General features: G+C 41.4%; 1 protein-coding gene across 28 annotated transcripts in view; it reads left to right on the top strand.

Moving 5' to 3' along the window:
* CAMK2D (calcium/calmodulin dependent protein kinase II delta) overlaps nt 1–24984 on the top strand; it is a 274191-nt gene that overhangs the window by 127539 nt on the left and 121668 nt on the right. For all 28 annotated transcript variants that reach the window (XM_065596261.1, XM_005290327.5, XM_042842353.2 and 25 more), the window contains exon 4: nt 24557–24611. In XM_065596261.1, coding sequence (XP_065452333.1) covers nt 24557–24611 — 55 coding nt within the window. The remainder of the gene's footprint in view (nt 1–24556; nt 24612–24984) is intronic.

Raw genomic sequence — 24984 nt, 5'->3', positions numbered from 1 at the left:
TTGACAGAGAGTTATTAAATATATTTTAAGTGTAGCTATATATAAAGTGATATATTTTAAGGGCTGGTATATCCAGTCTGTTTCCTTACTTTTGTTGTCCGGGTGTGTGACACTACTCCCCATATTCTTCATAGATGATTATGGCATAACTATGATGTATTTTATTCAAAATAGGTCATGTGAGATGAGATATATGATTATCCTGTTTGTATGCATGTATCATTTTGGTATCTGCAATTAGGAATATTGTCTATGCATCTGTTACAAATGTGTTTACACCTGGGGAACGCCCACTAGGCAGAACGCAGTCAGCCTGGATGGCTGGCTGGGAAGGGCCATTAGGGAGAACAAGGCTGACTGCATTCTGCCTAGTGGCCCTACAGAGGCATGTGACCAAGTCACCTGGTACTAGACTCCATCATAGAATACCCGTGTTTTTCCACTGAAAGGCATGGGAACTAAAAAGTTGGAGACAAAGGGTTCCCACCATATGCAAAAGCTATTTAAGGCAGGGGCATGACATCATCATGGTTCTTCACTGACTCCCCGCCCAAGATTACTTCTGGAAACACCTAAGAAACAAGGAATGAACTGGGGAAGAAGGGCTGAACCCAGGCTAAAGAGATTTCTAGCCTGTGAAAGGTATACCTGGAGTTTTAAGCTGCAAGTAAATGCAGCTTGCCCTCAAGCAGGGTGGATTTGATTTAAATCAAATTGATTTAAATCATGATTTAATCATGGATTTCTACATAGAAGTGCATTCTTCTTGGTTGTGATAACCTTAATATATATTCTTCACAATTCAGAGATAGATGTAGGTTTCATTTTTAGAAGGTACACACTATACATTTTTTAAATGATTTATTTTGAAAACTTTTCAGGTTAGTTTTACAGCTATATTAAAAATGAATTGTTGATTATTTCATTTACCAAAGGTAATTGAAGCAGATATTTATGGAGTCATTGGGAGGTGAACTATCTCCAATTCTACAAGTTAGTCATTAATATTTGGAGGATTTTCTTGCCATGCTGTATTAGGAGGAGGACATCACCAGAAAGACATTTAAAGTGTTTTATTTAACTAAAACAACAACGTTATATATTCTGGATCTTTTTTCTTTAGCAGCAAACATATAATATTTTAACAAAACAAGCATATGAATTTTTGAATTTAGTTAAATATTCACGTTTTTTAAAATCAGGTTTGTTTTTATTAAAATTGTTTTTCACTAAAGTAGTTACATAAAATATTTTTTTAAAAATGGACCATGTCAGCCAGATCAACATGAGAAATTTAAAATATTGACTTCTGCAGCTAACTCAGTCATCTTCACCTTCATTTTCCTGTTTGTTCGTAATCTGGAAAAGAAAAACAAGCTTTCCTGCTTTTTCAAGTCCCAAACAATTTCTCAATTTGGAATGAATTAGTCCAAAGGAAGAAAATATTCTTTCTACACTGGCAGAAGACGCTACTGCTGTTAAAATTATCCCTTCAACAGGCTCTGAATCCAAGTGCTTAAGTGACTTCCACCAGTTCACTGGTGTGACTTTCTTTAAAATATCATCAGCAAACATATATTTCTGGAATGGGTCACTCTTAGCTCTGAAGTTTATTATAGTTGGCATTATGGAGAGATGATTGCTGGATGTCCATGTCATAGCCAACTCCTCTTCTCCAGCAGTTAAGGTTTGACCCTGGTACCGAGTATTGAGAATATTTGCAAGAAAATGAGCTGGAGATAGTGTTTGTCCCATTCATTTTTTTAATGCTTGTAATTTAAATCTGTCATTGCATATTTCTCTTTTTAAGATCTCACTCAGTTCCTTCCAAATTTCAACAGCGTCAGCAATAAAACAAATATTTCCCTGCGTTTTGTTCAAGGCTACAGAAATAGGCTTCAGGATATTCAGCATGTTTTCAACATTTCGCTTAAGCCCAACGTTCAGAACTTTGGCTGTGACGATGCCATCTATTTTTTCACAATTTTGTTCACAAACTGTCATCAGATTAGGCCAGTTCTTGATATAGTGCTCAAAACAGTCCACTACTGAGGTCCATCGCACGTCTTGTGGGAGAGTTAGCTTGGTTCCTCCCACTTTTTTCAGAGCAGCTGGTGAAAAGTGGTTGTTAGGGAAGTATTTTGCAATTTCAACGACATTAGCCTTTATATCTGGAACACTGAAGTCTTTGGGTAGGAGGTGCATCAAATGAGCACTGCAACCATATGTTATTAGCTTGGGACTCTCTTCTAAATAATTCTTCTCATCTTGGATACATTTGCAGAATTGTCTGTGACCAAGCTGCGTACTAGATATTAGCATTTTTTTTCACAGTTTGTTATAGCTGTTACTGCTACTTTTTGTAAGTATTCTGCTATGTGTGCATTTCCTGATGTCAATTGTTTCTCTAAGGAAGACATTTCTTTCTTCTGTTGCCACACAAGCACATACAACAGGATCATTGTGGACATTGCTCCACCCATCAAGACTCCGGTTAAAATTTTATCCTCTAGACCTTTTGCACACTGCTCAATTTCACTTTCATACACTTTATCCAGCAATTTGCCTGCAACATCTGCTCTGTTGGGTGGACAGTAGCCTGGTCTTAATGACTGAACTATGTTAATGAAGTGTGGGTTCTCAATCATACAGAAGGGAGAGTTGGTTGCATAAATAAACCGGGCAATTTTTTCATCAATTACCTCTTTTTGTACCTCATCTGCTGTTTCTTATCACAAACTTATCTATGGTTGTTTCTGGATGATGGAGATGATTTTTTTTCTTTTTGCTACAGGTGATATACTGTGGCTATGTGACATACATGATGTGACTGAAACACTATCATTGGCAGATAACTCTGAAACTATAGAAAATGGTGGTGATCTTGAAGGTGGATAGTCTTTAGAATCCTGTATGTTGAGGATGGATTCTCCTAAACTAAATAAGTCAATGCAGTTATTTAATTATTATTACCATACTGCTCATTTAGTATTACTCATTGCATTCACTGACACTCTGTATTACCTTAAAGGTGAAATTGTAAAAAGATCTGCCTATTTCAGCTATTTATTTTTTTATCACAACTGCATCTAAAATGATAGTACCATAGAGTAACAACTATATTTTTTGCTTAAACATGAGACTTCAAGAACAGTCCAGAAGGAAGACAGGCAGTCCTTAAGAAAGAAGTATGAAAAAAGTTTACCAACCTGAAGAGCCTTCATGTTCAGACATGTTCCTTTCATAATTTTCAACGCAGCTTCCTCCTGAGAAGGAACACTTCTCATGATGTTGTTTCATTTGGCCAAACCTGCAGATGGGGGAGGGATAGCTCAGTGGTTTGAGCATTGGCCTGCTAAACCCACGGTTGTGAGTTCAATCCTTGAGGGGGCCACTTAGGGCGATGGGGCAAAAATCAGTACTTGGTCCTGCTAGTGAAGGCAGGGGCTGGACTCGATGACCTTTCAAGGTCCCTTCTAGTTCTAGGAGATAGGATATCTCCATTAATTTATTTAATGTATTTAATTTATTTGGGCAACCAGGCCTTGCATTTTTTTGTTGCACTATTTGCATTTTGCAGGCATGCCTGTTTTACACATAGGTAGAGGAACTTCGTTAAAATATTTCCAAACTGGATCTCTTTTACATCCTGCTGCCATTATAGGTTTTCCCTTCTAGTGAGAGAATGGTATCGTAGATCTCAAATCAATTAAGGCTTCACTCAGAAAGACCTCAAGACTTCTGGAATATGCTGCTCAAACAGTTTCACTTCTGTTTTGACTGCCTGTCCCTCCCTTCTCACATTTTTCTCCAGACTTCTTCTCCTTGTCCAGATCTATTCCACTCCAACACTCTTCTATTCATTGAACTTTTTGAAACTTTGCACTTTTAGAGAGAGGTAAGGGATTGACTCTGTATACACAAATTTGCAGAGGGACAGTAGGGTTGTGGTCTGTTATTTCTCACCTCTATATATTATTTATTTATTAAAAACATTTTTGCTGTTAACAGGCATGTTCTCTGGAGACACAAATCCACAGTTTGAGAACTGCAAAACTAAGCATCTCTGATGGTATCTTCTAGACCAGGGTCTCAAACTTAATTTATCTTAGGGCCAGTGCCAGTCCTCAAATCCTCCCAGTGGGCCAATAATGTCACTGAAGATTGTGTTTAGAAAAGAAAATGTTTATATTGTATTTTTTATTTCGAATTTCTTAGAAATACTAAAACTATCATACAACCTTATACAATTCTTCGCCTGCCAGAGAGTTTTTAGTGTTTGCCAGACACCTGGCAATGCTTCAGTTCAGTTGTTGATGTTTGGCCTCAGGGACTGAGCAGTTGAAAGCTTCAGGATTGCAGCAAGGTGTACATCAGATAGTTATGTTCCGTATTTTGACTTATTTATATTCATTGTGGAAAAGTTTCTCACAAACTAGTACTGCCAAACAAGGACATGATTTTTCTGAAGGTTTTGCAAAGATTTGGGAAAGATGGTGGTAGCTATCTGAAGAACTCTGTGACATCCTTGGTTTCTCTGAATTTAGTCTTTAAAAATGTGTGGCACAGCATATCAGTGAGTTCCATTTGTAAATCACATGGTGCTGTTTCCACATCGACAGAAAATGGATTAGCAAACATATCGAAGCTTTCTTTGTACTTTCTGAAGTCTGTAAACCGCTAATCAAATTCTTGCAAAAACAGGTCTAGCTTAGTAGCGTATTCAGAACCACTGAACTGTATTTCAGAGCCGAGCTCTTCCACAAGTGACTTGCATGCTGGGAAATGAGTGAGATTCCCTTGAGAAATCTGATTTTTCCACAATTTTAGTTTAGTTGTGAATGCTCTCACATTATTATACACTGCTGTCACCAGCCGGCCTGGACCTTGCAGCTTCAGGTTTAGGATATTCAGCTCTTGTGTTACATCAACAAGGAAAGCAAGATCTGTCATCCATTTGTAATCTTCAAATTGTGCTATTTTAATTTCTTCCATGAATCTTTTCACCTCTGGTTTCAATTCAAAGAATCTCTTTAAAGTAGAACTCCTGCTTAGCCAGTGCACCTCAGTGAAGTAGAGCATGAAACTGTCTGTGCTGCAAGCCCCTTGAATGTAATTTACACATTTCACAACAACTGACGTGACATTGTCAGATTTAAAAGATTTACTGCACAGTGCTTGTTGGTAAATGATGCAGTGTAACGCTATTGGTTGCTTAGCATCTTTCTTCGTACTAGTGCTACCAATCCATTTTTTTGACCATTGATTGCTGAGGCCCTGTCAGTGGTTAAGCCTGCTAACAAGTGCCATGGCAGACTGCGTTGTTCGAGTGCTTCTGTGAGGCAGTGAAAAATTTCACTGGCTGTTGTTCTACCACACATTGTTGACAAGCTGAGCAATTCTTCAGTTACTGCAAAGTTTTCCTCAACACCTCTCACAAATATGGCAAACTGCGCACTGTCAACCAAATTGGTACTCTCATCAGTTGCGATTGAATATGCGTGGAGAGCTGTGCTTTTCTCAATGAGCTGCCCATTGATCTCTTTAGAGAGCTCAAGAATATGCTCTGCTACTGTATTTGTAGATAGGCTGATATTGCTGAAAACATTTCTCCTATCGGGACATACGATCTCACTCATAGGCACCGACTTCCCCTCTGCCCGGTGGGTGCTTGACCCCTCCCCACCATCAGGAAATGGCTTCCCACACTTAGCAATCATTTCACTCATGACATAACTTGCCAAAACTGCTGACTCTGACTCTTTTCTCGCTTTTTGAAAAAGCTGCTGCTGCTTCGCTAATTCTTTTTTCAGTTGTAAGACCATCTTCTCTCTCTCTTCTCCTTGATATTTATCACATTGCTGTGCATGTTTCGTTGTGTGAAGTCATTTGATATTGTAGTTTTCTAAAAGAGCAACTTTGTCTTTGCAGATCAAGCATGAGGTAGTCTGTTTGTACTCAGTGACAAAATAATCAGCAGTCCACTTATCTTGGAATTGGTGGTGTTAGTCGTCAATTTTCCTTTTTTTAGGTTGAGACATCTCTCTGTAAGGCTGTTTGCAAGCAACCCGTGTGTGTGTGTGTGTGTGTGTGAGAGAGAGAGAGAGAGAGAGAGATGGGTTATTTTATCCTTGCACAATGGGTTATTATTATCCCTGTGTGACAGCTGGGGAACTGAGGCCTTGCCCAAGGTCACACAGGACATCACTGACAGAGGCAGTGCCAAGAATAGAAATAGGACCACCAAGCACCTTCACCAAGACCATCCCACCAGGAGGCAGATCCTGCTCCACTTTCCCACACTCCATGTTCTTCTGACAGCAGGACCTTGCTAGGCTGGGCCTCCTTGGGCACAAAAGCATCAGAGGAGGAGGCACAGTCATGTCTGCCCACTGGTCAGATGCAGGGGGTGAGGAGCATGGCTACTACCCTAGAGAGATGGGGCAGTGGGTGGTTCTAACCCTCCCTGTGTGTCTGGGATTATGCTCCCATCAGGTTCAGTGCCTCCTGGTGCTCCTGCTGAGATGGCCCTCTCCTACACAACCTACCAACATTACATGGGACAGTGGGTAAAAAAGTAAATAAAGGGCCCCATTTAATTATACAGACCTGCAGTGCCAACAGCTAGAAAGAACCTCTTTCCTTTCTTCTTATCTTCACCTTATCTCATCTGCAGGCACCAGGCACATTGCCTCTGTGCAGGCGCTGTCCCCCGGAGCTCCCATTGGCCACAGAGTCAGCGCTTGGGGAGGGGGGACGGAGGCAGCATGCCCTCTCATGCTGTCATTGGAGCCTCACGAGACACACCACCTCCCAGCCCGTTTCCCACCCTTTTCCCTCACTCCCTTGGCCTCATGCTGCCCCAGATGACTCTGCCCGGCAACTGAAGATGCTGCCTCCATGGCTGACTCTGCCCGGCGACTAGTGATGGTATCTCTGTCCCTCTCCCCCAGCCAATGGGAGTTGTGGGGGGCGGCTCCTGCAGCAGACAGAGCCAGCAGTGTGGCTGCATGGGTCTCCCCTCCGTGGCTCTGCCAGCAACAGCAGGGATAGGGAACCACTTGCAGGGAGCCAAGCTGCCTGAGATGAATGTCTCCCAGGCCACAGACCTCAAAAGTTTTATGAATGACACGTTACTTGCAACCCCTGGGAAGGTCCCAGAAGCAGCATAATGGAGCAACGTTGGGGGGAGGGGCATGTGGATCCCTCCTGCCTGCTACCCACCCACCCCCTCGGCCCGCAGCCACGAGGGCTGGATGAAAGAACTTTTTTAAAAGTTTCTGCGGGTCACAGTGGGGAGGTTCTCGGGCCACGACTTTGAGATCCCTGTTCTAGCCTGAGCACTGAGTCCCCATTGGGTAGATAGAAAGATTAACCTAAATAATCTATATAGAAGCCCCTGCAACCACATAAGATTGGGTTTCTAATCCATGAACTATTGGAAGTTTTCTTAAACATTACATGAATATATTGTCTCATACTAAAGAATTAGAATTTATAATCCCTATTCCATGATGAGATATCTTTGAGCTATAATGTGTCTTCATTAAAACTATCTTTAGGTAGGTGTTTTCCTCAAAAAGCATTTTATCAAAAAAATCTGATTTAAATAAAAAAAAATCATTGATTTTTATCCACCCTGACACGGAACAAATTTGATATAGAAATCAGAGTCACAGTCAGCCTGGAAACCTATAATGCCACTTGTGTCTTTATTCACCCTGCCCTCAAGAATCTCTGCAAACTGCTTGTATCATCATTTAGAGTGAGACTCTGCAGTTCATATCCAATCTATTTCATATATTAAGCTTAGATAGTGTTTTAGTTTATTTGCTAGGTAATCTGCTTTGATCTCTTTGCTTTCCCTTAAAATCCCTTAAAATCTATCTTTTGTAGTTAATAGACTTATTTTTGTTTTGTCTAAAACCAGTGCGTGGAAATGATAACTTGGGGCAGAAAGCGGTATATATTCCTCTCCATATTGAGGGAGGGGGCGAATTTCATGAGTTTATGCTGTACAGTTCTCGGTGTAGAACAAGACGGTATAATTTGTGTGCACTTAAGTAACTGGGCAGTTCCGTAGCTGAGCCATTCCATGCAGAGCTGATCTCAGCATCCATGTGCTGCTGCAGCTGAGTGTGTCCCTACATGTGTGTGTGCTGGAGGGGGCTTGAGAGCCTGTCACAGCAGTGCAGTGTAAAGGGAGCCCAGGCTGGTGAGTTAGGTGGGCTCAGTGGTACCCCAGTTCCAGGTGGCACCCTGAGGGGAACCCCTCACAAGGTGTTCCAACTTTTTCACCCCATTTGGATATGGTAAAAGTGTACAGTGGGAGGAGAGAGAACCTTATCTTCCCATTGCAGTAGCTAATGGGTAGATTTGGTCTGTTTGAGTATCATATGCAGGGGAACTTATCCATTGCAGTAGATTTCATCCAGTTTTTCATTCTGTCTTTTGCCCTCTTCTTCAGTGAGCTTTACTTGTCAGTTCTGTACTCTCACTCTTCTTAATGGGTCTCTGCAGCTGATAAACCCCAGACCATCATGATGATTCCATACTAACCAACCTGAAAAGCAAGGGTCATAAGATTCCTTCCAAATCCATATTTTCTATACCGTAGAAAGTAGAGCTATGCAGCAGGTCATCAAGACAGACAAAGCACTGCACCTTTAATTAGTGAAGGACATAAAGTCTGTCCTTTCATATGGATTTTTAGTTTCCACTATGTTGTGAGAAATCAGCGCTAGAAGATATTTGAACATTTTTGTCCAAATATAAAGGCCTCTTTCTGAGAAGGCATGGGGGGAGACCAGACATGTTGAATGGAGACAGGTAATGTGGTAGGAAGGGGTGATCTAAACCAGTCTTACTCAAACTTGAAAGCTGAGCCCTTCCTTCAGTAAAGTGAAACTATTTGCATTCCCTCTCTTTAGTTTTTCTATGTGGTGTTCAAAATCTGTTAATCTTAATTTATACATTTTCCTTGTCCTGTACTTAGTCCTTCACTAGTTAACACTTCTGGAAATTCTGGTATAGGCCATTATATTATTACACATCCTCTCTTTGCTTACATACTTTCATGAGCAATGAAATACTTTAAATATCAACATTTTTTACTATCAGTGTTGGCATCTGAGTTAGTAGTTTACACCTCTAAAAGTTATTGTTTCAGGCTCTCTGCAATCTCAGGCAAACATCTTTGATTTCGTTACACTCTATTCAAATTTTGAAGGTTTTCATTGTAATTGTCGCAGTTAGAGACTTAATTTTATTTTTGTCTGCGAGCATCGATCTTGGGGAGTTCTGGTCTAAGTAGTGCTCAAGATTCACACGAGGTAAAATCTGGACCCATTGAAGTCAGTGGCAAAGCTCCTGTAATCTTCAGGAATTTATCAGACCATATTAAAACCTCAAATTGAGTATATTTTGGCTTTAATGCAAAAGGTGTACATATTTCTACTTACCATTTTATCTAATCTCGATTAGAAAAGAGAAATAAATAAATGCAACAGTGAAGGAAGCGAAAAGGTAAGGCATACATAAGCACATAGAGAGAGACTGATTTTATACATAAAAAAGACAAATTCTGCTTTATATACTCATGCAACTTTTGATTTCATTGGGGTTGCATGGATGTAATTAAGATCACTAGGTGGCTCTCAATGTCTCGTTAATCATAGAGTAAAATTCTGCCCTCAGTTGAAGTTGGTGGGTCCCATGGGAATAACGGAAAACAGAATTTGGCCCAATGTTTAGAAACCAGTCAAAAATATAAGTAATGATTCAAATACTTGCATAGTGTTCAAAAAGTAAAATGCTGCCCAAATACAATACTCTGACTTCCTTCTGCAAATGCATGTTAAAAGTGCAGTTATTAAACACAATGCGCCAAATTCTGATGTTCTTACACTGAGTAGTACCTTACTCCTTGAGTATTCACATTCAAAGTGGTTTCATTTAAATCAGCAAGTAGGAAATCTTGTTTTAAATAATCAATTTTAATCTTCTTTTGCATTTGTACCTCTTAGTTGTTTCCCTAAAGAAAGGCTGATTCTCATTGATTGGTAACCATTAAAATATGTTGATTTGCAACTAAATATAGTACATTTTATGCTTTTTGCTGATCAGAATGCACTATATTTATACATATTTATTTAAGCAATTATATAACATATTTATTCAGATCTTAATTTTGACAATTTTTATGTTTAGATGGTAAATGATGCATTTCTTTTTTATTAAACTTTATTTTTTTTTTACTTGTGCTTTGTGTAAATCTCCGTTTGGATTGAAATTGAAATTCAATTAAAAATACACAAAACCAGCATCTTCAAATTCTTTATTTGTAAAATAAAACTACCTTAAATGTGCTGGATGCATAAGAACAATAGCTTATCAAAAAGTCTGTAAGAACATGTTTTGCTTTTAAAACTAACTGATGTATTAAACAGAGTATCTGTAGTTTATGAATTGAACTGATTGTTTCTGGTTACCAGGTCCTTCAAGATATTCGATCTAGTAGAGCTCATGCTCTCACACCTAGTTATTATAAATAGATTGGAAGAAGACAACAAACTTTTCTACTTTTTCAACTCCCATTGGTTTCTTAATGTTGGCTGAACGAGACATTGAGCTGAATTAGAAAATATTCTCTCCACATCTGCATAAAAGGCTACTGCTGTCAAAAGCTGGTTTAGAACTTCAACAAACTCAGGTGCTTAGCCAATGACTTCCGCCAGTTCAGTGGTTTGACTTTATTTTAAATATAGCACCCAGCATATACTGCTTAATTTATTAAAATGCATTTACTTTAAAGGATTTTTATAGATTGTAGTAAATTTAGGCCTGAACTCAGGTTATTATAATTTAAAATTTAATTTTAAATAGTTTTATTTTAAAAAATGTGTATTTAATTTAAATTAAAATCTGATTTATATTTTAAAAGTTGTATTTTTAATTTGTTTTTAAACCGTTGATTTTATGCCCCCTGTTTCCACTGACTTCAGTGGGATTTTTAATTAATTAAGGTACTACTCAACATGAGTAAGGGTTTAAGAATGCAGTTCTCTCAGAAGCTGTGTGAGTATGTATATGATGTAGACTGAAAGTACTGTACAAAATGAAGAAAAAATGTGTCCGGGTAGTCGCAGCTATTCTCCCTGAAAACTTCTCACATACAATAAGAACTCTGTCTGTATTTCATAATTTATTTATGTCTTCCTAAATCAAATTAAATTCTAGCAAATCGCTTTGCAACTTGTGGATTAGGTCAGATGAGGTCCTATGCCCGAACTCCACTCAGTGCAGACAAGAGTGCCAGGGAGTTGGTCATTGGCTCCCTGATCTTAAGAAGAGTTGAGGTGTGGGGCTGCTTTAAGTTGCACTAGGGTTACCATACGTCCGGATTTTCCCGGACATGTCCGGCTTTTTGGGCCTCAAATCCCCGTCTGGGGGGAAATCCCAAAAAGCCGAACATGTCCGGGAAAATAGGGAGGGGCCGGCGCCGCTGGGTGCTGGGCCAGGGGCCAGGCCAGGGCCAGCGGTGCTGGCCCGGGGGTGCCGGGCCGGGCCTGGCGGTGCGGGGCCGGGCCGGGCCTGGTGGTGTGGGGCCGGGGGCCGCCGGTGCTGGTGCGGGGCCGGGGGTGCTCGGCCGGGGGCTGGCCCGGGGCCGGCACCCCAGGAGCCGAGCCAGGCTGGAGACGCTGGGGCCGGGGCCGGCCGCCGGAGGGAGCCGCTCGGTTGGGGGGGCCAGACTGGGCCGTGCCTCCTCCCCCCACCCCCTACCCCCAAGTTACCTGCTGCCTGCTTCAGGCTTCCTGCGAATCAAATGTTTGCGGGAAGCAGGGGAGGGGGCGGAGTTGGGGCGGGGACTTTGGGGAAGGGGTGGAGTTGGGGCGGGGCTGGGGGCGGGCCCCGGGCTCCGTGGAGTGTCTTCTTTTTGGACACTCAAAATATGGTAACCCTAACTTGCACCATTAATGTAGCATCTCAGAGGGTTCCTGGCCACACAACCTACTTGCTTTTTCCCAAACCCTCTTTTCTATGATATGCACCCTACATTTCAGAAGTGGTCTCATGCAGGCTTTCCATTTGCTAGCTTTATGGCAGCAGGGCCTTCTCATGCACCAGGGAAATTCTTGACTGGTCATTTGTGGCTAGAATTCAGTGCCTTTGTGTGACTCTCAATTGAGTATCTGGCCCAACATTTTTTTTTATGAGAGTTCAATTCCACTAATTCCATGTGCCAGTCTTGGGATAATTTTGTATTTCTGTCTTCATCGCAGGAGTCTTTTGCCCAAGTTAATGTAGTGAAAAACTATTTTTTTTAAGAAGTGGTATAATTATATAATTGTTGAGTAATGGTGTAAAATTTGAGTGCAGAATTTGTTGGAGGCTCTAAGTCGAAATATTTCTGTCATTTACTCAGGATACAAAAATTTAGCCCTCTGTCCCCCCCAACACTTGGCTGTTAGTCACAATTGAGTATTTTTAGACTAGGTGGAATTTTGTTCATACAAGTTAACATTTAATGATACAGTGCCTCTGGGACAAATGCATTCTGTCCAATTATTAACATGCCTAATGATTTTTTGCTGCTTTTTCCTATTATGCTAGTGAATATGCTTTTTAAGAGGGTTGTTATCCAATTGTGAGCATAAATGACTGTGAACTGGTGCTATAATAAAAAGTTGTTTATCTTTTGAATGAATTTGAATGCTGTACAATTCTCATACATCAGTGCTGAAGATAGGTTCATTCGCAGCACTGAAGAATAAATGGCTTTTGCAAACAATAATAAATATTTTAATATACAATATATGTACTCTGTCAGCATGGTGGAAGATTATTATTTTAGATACACAAAATATCACAGTATAATCACAGTGTAAATATCTTCCAAAAATCAGTTGCTCCTAAGCATTTGTACCATAGCTAATCTCACCAGATTAGCTTCTAAATATCTCAAATCCCTTAGACAAGGGTCCTCATTAACTAATGCTTGTAAAGTGCTATCTACTGTAAATGCTAGTATTATTATTAGAAAGCAGCAAACCTTAGTGGACTCAGATGAGTGGAATTACAGGATGTGGCAGTAAAAAAGACATTGTGAAGGGCAAATCCCTATTTTAACAGTATTGCCAAATATCTCACTGGGTTTCAGAGGCTTGAGCTGAGGAAGAAATCCTCCTCTACACGCAGTGCAGTAGCGCCAGTCAGTGGTGCTGGAACAATTTTTATGGTGGGGGTGCTGAGATCCATTGAACCCAACTCTAAACCCTGTATATGATAGGAACCATTTCAAGCCAGGGGGTGTGGCAGCACCCCCAGTTCCAGCACCCCTGGTGTGAGTCAACAATGAAATCCAGAGGGTGCTGATCTGTGATTAATGCATTTACCCTCCCCTTCCCCCAGTTTTGTGGTGTAGGGAAGTTGCCGTATATCTTCCCTCATCTGTACAACAGTAACCTGGAGAGCTGCCACCTCTATTCCACAGCACACGTGCTGCTGCTGTGTGTTTGTATCATGGCTGTGTCTGGATCCCGATTAAAATTAACATACAGTTGTGTTAGGAGGCTTTAGCTGAGCTGAAAGACAAAGGAAGGAAGAGGTGATATTGGAGGAAAAAGTGGAGCACATAGGGCAGGAGTGAGGCTGAAGTGTGTCGGGGGGGGCAGGAAGTGGCTGGGTGGAGCAAACAGTCAATCAGCACAGGGGCGAGAACTCTAGAGTGAAAACTGTCTAAAGTAGTCTGATGTCATCATCTGTTTCAGAGGGCTTGTCTACACTGCCAAGTTGTCGACAAAACTTTTGTCTTCCACGGGTACTTAACAACCCCCCTCCCCCCAAAAAAATTTTTTGCCACGGCAAGCGTCAGCATGAATGCGGATTTGTCGGCAGCCAGTGCTCTCCTGCTGACAAAGCGAACGCCGCTTGCAAGGCTGGAAGTATTTTGCCGACAAAGAGCGTTTACACATGCTGACATTTAGCGACAAGGCTGTGTCGACACAGCCTTGTCACTAAAAGCTGTGTGGTGTAGACAAGCCCTAGCACTGCTGCAACTTCTGCTGTGTTGTTTCATGCTGGCTCTGCTGAGGAGACTTTCTCTTCCCAAATGCATTTGGTAGGGGGAGGAGTCATGCCATAGTGATTCTAGAGAGGTGTCTACATGGTACAATTTTGAGTCCTGGGGACGTAGAGACACACCAAATCTTTCCCTCCCTAGCAAAACCAGTTCCACTGAATCTGGATCAATCTTTGTCCATGGAACAAGGGACCTGAAATTCTTAAGCGACTAAATGAAATGTATCAGGCCAAGTGAGATAGACCAGGTAGTACCCCAAAACACTGATCTTAGTGATTTCAAAATGATTTCAAAAGGAGTATTGCACTGGCTTATCTCATAGTTTCAAATCCAACAGCTTGTTACTTGCTCACTGATTGAAAGGTGATCATTTGTGGAATGATTTGAGCTTAAATTAATAGTGCAACCCTGAAAAAAATTAAAAATAAATTGTTATTAACAGTAGAAACCGCTGGGTTTTGGGTTTTGTATGTTTATTTTCCCTGGCATGGGAAATGATGAAAAAGGAGAGCATTGGTAGCGTTTTAAAAAAAAAAATTATATCATACTTCCTAGATCAGGGGTGGGCAAACTTTTTGGCCCAAGGGCCACAACTGGGTCTGGAAATTGTATGGCGGGCCATGAATGCTCACGAAATTGAGCGTTGGGGTGCAGGAGAGGGTGAGGGCTCCAGTGGGCTCTGGGTTGGGGCCAGAAATGGGGAGTTCAGGGTGCTGGAGGGGGCTCTGGGCTGGGGCAGAGGGTTGGAGTGTGGGGGGGGAGGGCAAGCTCTGGGGTGGGGCTGGGGATGAGGGGTTGGGGCTGCAGGAGGGTGCTCCAGGCTGGGACCAAGGGGTTTGGAGGGTGGGAGGGGGATCAGGGTTGGGGCACGGGAGGAGGTCAGGAGTACAGGCACTGGGTGTTGCTTACCTCAAGCAGCTCCTGGAAGCAGCAACATGTCCGCAGGCACCGCCCCTGCAGCTCCTGTTGGCCGCAGTTCCTAGCCAATGGGAGCTGCAGGGACGATATTTGTGGCAGGGGTAGCATGCGGAATCCCCTGGCTCCCCCTACATGTACGGGCTGGAGGGGGGACATGCTGCTGTTTCCGGGAGCCGTGTGGAGCGGGCATGCCCCTGATCCCGCACCCGGCTGGAGCGGGGCAAGCCCCGGACCCTCCTACCCGGCGGGAACTCGGACGGATTAAAACATCTGAAGGGCCGGATGTGGCCCCCGGGCCGTAGTTTGCCCACTCCTGTCCTAGATACAGGCAGGAATGTACAGTACTCCTAAAGGAAATGGCTGTGGGTTTTCAACAAACATTGTTTGCCTTCTTGGTCTTTTACAGCTCCATGTTCATTACTGATGAATGTGCGTGTGCCTTTCTAGTAATACACTAATTCAAGTTAGAGCTTTAATTTGACTGATCTGCACTGATGGCTGATAAGCGACACACCCTAGGGTGGGCAACAGAGGGGACTCTATGGATCCTGCTTATTTTTCATCTCTATATGTAAAATAAGGCTGGAAGTATTGCAATGTAATTGCACTCCTATTAATTCCCTTCCATGCTGTATTAATAAACAGGGTGACTGGAGAAGTTTTAGAGCATCTTCTTTAGTAGGAGGGACCTCTGCAGTTTAACTCACACACTTTCATTGTCTATGGCACATGGTTTATATTTCATTCAGTCTTAACAAGTGCTGCTGCTCTCTGTGATGTGTGTGACAGACTGACAATATCCTGTAATATCCTGAATGAACTTTATTGAATTATGTTCAGTCTTAGTGAATTATGGTTAATACCTTTGGGGTACATTGAATTAGAAATGCAAATGTTTATGTACTATTGTGAGAGTGTATGGAACTTTAGCAGGAAGACAAGATTAATGCAATCTTTGAAAGGTATTAAGACCTTCAAAGGTCTTTTTGGAACAATATATCTGACCTTGGGGTAAGGGGAATGTAAATTCTCCCCTCCAAAGCCACCCTTTTGAAGATAAGTGCTGGACAGGAGAGACCCATTGTGTACTAATTACCTGCTTCTGGAAACTCCAGATCAAAGACCCCATATCTGTATAAAAGGGTCAACTAAACATGTTTTGAGTGTGCTTGTTCTGAGCTGAAGGTGTGGTGAACTGGAAATCACAAAGGTTGGAGGGTGGAATGACTTGTCCTGCCAGAATCCATGTTAGGGTTGGTGTTATTCTGGTAAGCTTATGTAGGACATGTGTGTAGGATACTTGTGTAGGATATTTAATATTTTTACTGTTTTTTCTCTGTAATGCTTCGTACCTTAAGAATAAAGTAGGCTTGCATAGGAAGTCTATGCAGTAATGTATATCTGTAGCAATTGCATCTGTTATATCCATCTCTAAAGAGAAACTAAGCATGGATCCTAGAGAAACCTACCTGTGCTGGGAAATACACAGTGAAGGCAAGGCAGGGAACTGTGCAGCCCGGAAATACCCCAGTTGGAAGCCAGAGGGAGACAAGTCTCCACTCAAGAGAAGCAACAGCTGAGGAACGTAGTGGGTGCCCTTGCTGGGCCACTGATCAGGAATAAAGGCACAATTGCTCGGAACTGTGACAGTGTGCATGCATTTTAGTGTTCTGGATGTCTGAAGTCTGTTACAGTAACTGTAGCACATACTAGGTTTAAAATAAAGTCGTACATGCGAAGGTAGAGTTCAAATTTCTTTTACCTGGGGTACTAGTTCCTAATATTAGTGATATTTGGCTAACAAGAATAGATTTTGATTAGCAGTTATCAGAAGAGAGGTCTGGCTTGGATATAGGAGACCGGTATATAGGAGATAATTAGCTACTAATTTAAAATACAAGAAGAATGTGACTCACAAAGCACAATTTGTGAGGCAAATCGAAGTATTTCTTTCATTGTTCTTGGTATAATCAGAAGCTAAAATAAATGGATTTTTTTTCAAAGCGATTCTTTCAGATATGCACTTTATCATTGTTCTCTGTTCCACATACTGTGATCGTTTTGTTTAACACTATGACAAAAAGAAATCTAGGCACCACTTTTTAGATGTGATTATTTTTCTTTATAAGGGAACTTTTAGGTGAACTAATCTACTGTCTGACTTTATTGTTCCTATCAAATTCTGGATTCCTGGAGGATGTGATTGTCCATTGAAAGAATAAACTCCTAATTTCAGTAACACATTTGTTTGGGGTAATTTATTAAGAAAAATATATGCCTTTGAGGTCCAAAAATAAAGACTCCAAATCTGACAGTGTCCAATAGATAAGAAATCGGACACAAAGGATCGTTTTTCCCTCTGTTTCCTTTTCTGTTCTGATCTTCAACCGTGGTCATACCATGTCCTAACTAAATATATGAAACCATAACTTTGGCCCCTCTTGGCACACTCTTTGCCCTTTTTCCCGCTCTGCGGAATTCTTCTTTGCGTGCTCCCAGGAAGCCCCTTTTTTGCAGCAGATTCCCACTGCCTCTCCTTCCAGGGGACTCTGGAAATCTCTTCGAGGGAACCTCCTACTGCTCCTGCTTTCTCCTTTCTTACTGACAGCCCAGTTCTTTAGCAGGAACACCTGTCTCCTCCTCAGTTGCTTCAGATAAACAAACAGGGATGGCTGGCCCCAGGTCTCTGGCTCTTAAAGAGGCAGAATTTTGGGTCGCAGTAAATAACAAACAGAAATAACTATAGGCCATAAAGGTACTTTGAAAAAATCAAGCCAATGTGAGGAGCTGGAAGATGCAAAATAAGCAGTCTTTATCCAAACTATGTTTCCTCCTGTTTCTGTACTGTTGGTGTTTAAGTATTTTTAATATCCATTATGTTTTATAATTTACGTTACTTTCTTGACTTTGATATTTTAGTTCTTATGTTCCTGCATTGGCTATGAATGAATAGATGTGTGTTACTAGAGCATCTTCTGTGTATACCCCATTCATGGCAAGCAATGCATCTGAAGCAGGAAACACTTCGTTTGCAGAACCAGCCAAACTATCCATTCATTCTGATTTGGACCTACAGACTTGGCTTTTCTGATTCAGCAGAAGTTCTGGACAGAGAGTCAGCCAAGAACTGTTTTTCTCTTCAGTATTGTATAAGATGTTTTCTAAAGCAAAATGTTACTAAGGAAAAAGTTAAGTTTATTTGATTTCTCTATTTAAAAGTTTCATATATGCATGGAAATATTATTCAATATATTAAGCTATCATCTGGGAAAATCCTCCTCCTCATGCTTGCTTCATAAACATAGTTTCTGACTACAAAGTGGTTTCGGAGTAGCCTGAGTCTGTATTTGGTTCTATGAACAATGTTGTCTTTGTTCATTCAACCATTGATGCCAATACAGTTTATGGTAGTGAAATTAGCTTAGGAAATTGTCACATCATTTTAAGTAGTAATAATAATAATAATTAATAATTAAAAACACTTAAGAATTGTTTCACAGTTCTTCTGCAATGTGATTTAAAAGATTCTGCAGTTGAGTAGCTGTGACATTACCCAGGGTACGATCTGAACTGTTGAACAGTTAGTTGTGTCCCCTCAATTCTCCAACATGGGGTGCCTTTTACATTGCTTCACTGGCCTGCTCTCATACCGCCTCCATCATGTAAGTTACTACCAGCTATACTTCAAGAGTATATCCACCCTGAATTACATTACAGAGTAACACCAGCAAATTCCCAGTCCCAGATTTCCCCCGCAGAAATGTGCATCTTGTACTGCCCAGCACCTTCCTGGACAACACAAGCTCATATAAAGTCTGTGATTTCATTAATAGAAAATGATATGCACAAGCCTTGTTATCTCAAATAGAGTTTTCCAAACACTTCAGTCCAAATACACACTGGTTTAGATAAACTTTACATACGATGTTGCCCCACACATTTTACCAGGACAGTAATGTTCAGCAGATTATGCATTTTAAAATACCACCTCACAAGGCATACTTTGTACAAAATTTATCATAGTCTTGTAAAAAGGGTGAACATAAGGATACAGACTGTCACAGTAGTTCATTCTTGTAGAAATCCTCTCTAAGGTATTTTGGCAGAAATTAATGAAAAATAGTATTTGGTGATCCCATGTGTATGTCTTCAAATTAATTTGAAGGAAGATAAATGGTGTTGGAAGGGTTCCTGAACAGAAAAATAATATAAAATTTTACATGCACCTCTTAACCAGTAGAGTACTGTGGATTAGTAAATAGTGAATAGCACGAAGAAAATTAGAAGTATACTCTCATTCCCAGGCTCCTCATCCCTCCACTGTCCTCTGGTCCTAACTAACCCTCTCAAGCATCTCACATTTTTCAAGATTTTACTCCTCAAGGTGATTTTATGGGAGGGTTGTCCTGCTGACCCACCATTTCCCCAGACATTCCTGAAACTAATCCTCCTGGTTGTCCTGGCTGTCTGATCTGTAGATGCCTGTAAATCTGGCTGAGCTCTGGTGGGTATAGTTGGTGTGCACTTCCTTCCCTTCTGCTCCCTCTACTGCTACATTCCTCCACTGCTACTATGGAGCCCTGGAATAGACTTGAAGTCCATGATCTGCCAGTACTTTGCCTACTCACTTGTAGCCCTTCATCACTCGTGTCTGAGGCAGAAAACAGGTAGGAGGAATAGACAATATGAGAGAGACAGCCTGAGAAGTCTAAGTGGGGATATTGGGAGCCAGTGGAGGGACACAGTTTTTTTTTTTTAGGGGAGGCGGGAGATTGTCCTACATTATATTCCTTATTTTACAGATTAAATGCCCCTCATTGTCCTTCATGCTAGGTGCTTCTCAAAAGGTATGCTCCCAGTTACCTGTGTGCTAATTAAGTCCTTTCCCCTGCTTCTCCCTCCCCTGTACAAGAGACCCTATCCATTCTATTTTTGTTTTCTTCTCTATTTCCTTTCCCCTACCAAAACCCTGTCAGAACTCCATGGTGCCTCTAAACCCTTTTGCTAGTTCCCTCAGTCTGTGTACTAACTCCCTCCTGACCCCCAACAGGAACCAACAGGTGGAGGCAGAGTGTGAAGGGTATATGCAGGAAATAAGGGAGTTTTCTTTCAGTGGTGAGGCAAAACAGGGCAGGCAGGACTCCAGGTACGAGTCCTAACCTGTTGTGGTTCTCCACTGATAGAAACCATATCTAATCTTCATCCTACTGCCCCCACTTGGAAAACCATGAGAACGAACAGTTTTGAGGGGTGTGGTGGCCATTTTTATAAGGGTTAATCGGTCACCTGTTTAGAATGAAAGGATCCAGTATGCTGAATGCTGTAATGCAATTGGATTATTTCATATTGAAAAGATATGACACTTTTCATAAGCCTACAGGCCTACACTATTTTAGTTTGTAAAAAGGATTATATGTGACTTCAAAAGTGCATTGAATTTGTTGGAGATTTCTTAGTTTGTCTTTTGAGGTGGGTGTTTGACACTTAATGAAACAGACAGAGGAGTAACCTGTGCAAATGTACAAGCAGTGATCTCTCTACTGCTCTCACTATCAGAGCTGGGTGAAATATGTCAGTTCCCATACACACAGGTTGCAACACTCCTTTTTGTCGGGCTCTACACATGGTTTCACATCTCTTGAAGTTCCCTTTGAACAGTCAAGTTTGTAAAACATCCTATCAAGGAAAATGAAGCAAGTAAAAGCTTCTTGGAGTTTGGGATGACTCTGATTTACACATAAATATAAATGATTTATGTTTAAATTAAAAATTTGCGGAGGAAAAATTATCTAAATGCATAGTCATAAAATTCTTTTTAAAAACCTATAAAATATCACTTTGCAATCATAACAGACTAGAACAGTCAAGATGTGCATAAGGCTGCACTGCAACTGCATGACTATATTTCTGTGACCTTTATGCATTTGCACCCCATCTACTGCCTACTCGTCACCCTTGCTAGTCATAGCTAAGAATCCTGCAAGTACTTTTGCACATAAATAACTTTACTTGTGTGAAGGGTTCCAGTAAATTCAGTGGGATTCTGCATGTGTGTGTAAAGTTAATCTGTATAGGTGTTTGCAGAATCCTTAGAATGTAAACACTTTTCTGGCACAGATCACGTCTCTTTTTGTCTGCTGTGAAGCACCTAGCACAATTTTGGGTGCAGTAAAATAAATAAACAATAGTAGAATAGAGAAAACATGACAGAATAGGGTAAATATAATATATATTGAAGGATGTGCCGTATCCAAAATCCTTCCTCTTACTGTAGCAACCTTTCCTCATCCCCTAACCCCCTCCACACACACACACAAGGACAGCCTGTCAGCAAAATGTAATATTGATTTCTGTGAAAACTGAGAGAGCGCATTATACTTATATACTCTATAATGTTATCCCCCTAATAATTATAATCAGATCATGTTATAATTCTACCATTTATCTTTCTTTTTTGTATGCTTGTCTTAGTATTATGGCTGAAGAGTCTTTTTAGGGTGTGTGAACTTAGCTTTGAACCATGATGTATTTCTGAGGAACTACAGCATATCCACACCTACCTGGTTAGTTGTCAAAAGGTTGTTCTTGTTTCCTGTTGACTTACAGGAGGAGAATGCACACATACAATTATAGCTTAAGAGGATATCTGCCTTTTGCAGGGTATAATTTTTCACCTACTTTGCCTAGTAATCACTACTTTATAAAAAAAATAATTCATTTGAACCCAACATAATGTAATGGTGAGTTCCATTAAGCTCCCTATATTCTATAAGATTTCACAAGAGTCCACAACAGTTCATTTCACTCCAAACAGAGACCAATTTCTCAAGTTTCATTATGAAATCATAGCAAAATTATGAAACTCACAAACCTGTTAATTTTGCTGTGAGTTTCAGAGAAATATTGGCAGTCCCAAATGTCTACTAATGTAATTTTGTATCTAATATTGGCAGTTTTTCATATTATTTAGGTTGCATTGTGAAAAGTTCATACAGCTCTGGGAATATAAGAAAATAGGAATTACCATATTGGATCAGATCAATGGTCCATCTAGTCCAGTATCCTGTATCTGATAATGGCTCATACCAGCTGCTTCAGAGGAAGGTTCAAGAAATCTTGCACCAGATAATTGTGGAATGACATCCACAAAGTGAAAAATTATCCATAAACCTCATTAGTTCGAATTTGGCTTATACTCTGAAGCATCTGTACCTTCCAAAATTTTATTTTGTTTGTTTGTTAATCTTTACCAGTAACACTTTTGGGTGTTCTGGTACAGTGGCGTAGCCAGGGTCTAAGTGTAGGGGGTGCAAACAGAAAAAAGGCGCCCCCCCGGCTCCTCCCATTTCCCCCCCAGATTAACCCCGGGGCCCGGCTCAGGACTCCTGCGGGCTTCCCGGGGGTGCGGATACCCCTGTCCCCCCGCGGTCCCGGGAGAGTTTCTCCTCCCCAGCCCGCTCTGCAGGTGTCCCCCTCCAGGCTGCGCTGCCCGTCCCCACCTGTTCCCCCCGCCTGGGGCTCCAGGTAACTGTGCCGCGCCAGGCCCCCCCGTCCAGACAGCGCGGCCTGTGCCCCTGCCCTGCGGGCCCAGCCCCGGGGAGCCCCTCGCCCGGAGGGGACCCCCCAGTGCAAGGCACTGGACTCCCGCCGCTCACGTTCTGTCCTGCGCCGCCGCCAGTCCCCGGCCGATCCCGGCCCCGGCTCTGGCACTGGGCGGGGATCGCTTGGCCTCCAAGCCGCCGCAGGAGGTGGCTGCACCTGCTGCGATGTTGGGGCTACGTGGGGCGCGATGGCCAAGGAGCCAGCCCCCTCTCTCCTCCGTCCATGCCTGTCACCCCCTCCCCCTCCCATGGCTCTTCTGGCAGTGCTGGGCCAGCGCCACTTTTGGGAAAAGGGGTGAGGGGAAGCGGCTGCTTCCCCTGCACCCCGCTAGCTACGATACTGCTCTGGTATCCATAGAGAGAGCTAATCCTTTTTTTGAATCCAACAAAGCTCTCGTTCTGAATCATAACTGATGGCAATAAGTTCTGAAGATCAACTGTGCTACTCTATATTGCAAATATCATTTCGGATACTTCAGGTTCAGTGTCTTTTGGGTGCCAGTGCTCAGCCTGTGAAAAGTTGCTGTATGTGGCACACACTATGTCTGCACTGCAATAAAAAAAACCATGGCACTGAGTCTTTGAGCCCACGTCAGCTGAGACCCAACCCCCTTGCGGGGTCTCAAAGCCTAGGCTTCATCCCAAGTTCAAAGGTTTACACTGCAATTGTATAGCCTCTCAGCCCATGAGCCGAAGTCCACTAACCTGGGCCTACTGTGGCCATGCCATAGGTCTTTTATTGCAGTGAGATGTACCCACCAATTTTGCAGAGTCTTCAGTGGTGGTGATGATCTCTGTAGTCTCTTCACTTTTCTGTTTAGAAAGGCAGAGAGAAAATGAGTTCACACCAAGCCATACTCTTTTCATTCAGAAGACTGCTCCATTAGTACCTCAAGAGCAAAAACATGTATACTGAACAAAAGAGTGGATTTGGAAAGGAAAATGTGTTGTATTTCTATTTGGTAGGACTTGACTCAGTGTGTTGTAGAGTGCAATTACTTATTTCTTAAATCAGATGATTTGTTTGGACATTGTAAATGAGGGTTGGACTGAAACTGCTGGCAGTTAATTTAGCTAGACTTTGAGAAACTGACAAGAACAACATAATAAATTATCTGCATAGGCAACAATTTTGTTTTTAACATTGGCTACTTACTACTTACATAAAGCCAGTGTCTCGTAATATTAACTGAAGTGTGTGGGTTTGGGTTTTTTTTTTATTTTATTGTATTCATCTCTCTCTTATATAGTCAAATGCTTTTGATTTATTCACAATGAAGCCTGCAAAAGATAATGCTTTCTTGTTTCTCTGCCAGTTATAATCCCCTGGCATATATTTGTGTCTGCTTATTGAACATTTTAGTTGTTAAAACAATGCTTAGAGTAGTTTGTTCTGCTGAAATCTAGCATTAGTTGACACTTAACTATTTTTATATTGCATTCCTGGTTAATAGTTTTGAGAAAATAACCTTTATTACTAATATCGTTTATCTAACATAGTTGAAGTTCAACAGTTGGGAACCTTTGTACACTCTTATTTCAAAGACTGTTGGTCAGAGAGTCTTTGTCAAGGGAAAGGAATTGGTTGGCATTCATATTAATGTAATATATTTTCAGATGGTGTTTGCAGAAATTCTATCACACACTAAGGGCAGAGGCAAAGTGCTGCTCATGCCTGCTGCTGTATGTGTGTTGTGGGGAGGGAGGATAGGAAGTGATCACACAGTGCTTCTCTTGCATAACACGGCACCCCTAGAAATAAGTACAGAGTGAATCATATGGACAGTTTTGTTTCTTATCTCATCAAGAAGAAAAGCCCTAAGCAAAAAAGAACAACTTGAGAAAGGGTTGGGGAGAGAGGGTGGAAGAACAACACAACACCAACTAACCAACAAACCTGGGGTAGAGTTAAAAAACAGTCATGAGAGATAAATCTGTTTTTTTCTTCTTTTAATAGTGCGGCTTCATGACAGCATATCAGAAGAAGGATTCCATTACTTAGTCTTTGATTTGTAAGTATATGCCATGTGTATGCTTGTATAACAAAAGCACACCGGGGACCTGATGTTCAAAATTTTTAGGAGCAAAAATAAGCTCATAAAATGATGTGCATGCACATGGCCAGGATGATGCATAACTGATCAGTTGTGTGTACACATCTGACTTGTATATGTCACTGTGATAACAGCATGTGCAGAGCTTTGCATATCCAAATGTTGAAAACCCTCCTCAATGTATTTTAAACATCAGCTTAAACTAACACCAAACTGCTATATGTTTTGAAGTTATTAATCACAGTTGTGATTTTTCCCCCCATAGCTGTAGCTGCTCAAAATTCTGTTTATTTTGAATTTGACTTTTAGCAAGTTTAATAAGGATTTTCTT

This window comes from Chrysemys picta, chromosome 5 (assembly GCF_011386835.1).
Source record: "Chrysemys picta bellii isolate R12L10 chromosome 5, ASM1138683v2, whole genome shotgun sequence".
Classification (NCBI taxonomy): domain Eukaryota; kingdom Metazoa; phylum Chordata; order Testudines; family Emydidae; genus Chrysemys; species Chrysemys picta.
This window is presented reverse-complemented; position numbering and strand designations above follow the sequence as displayed.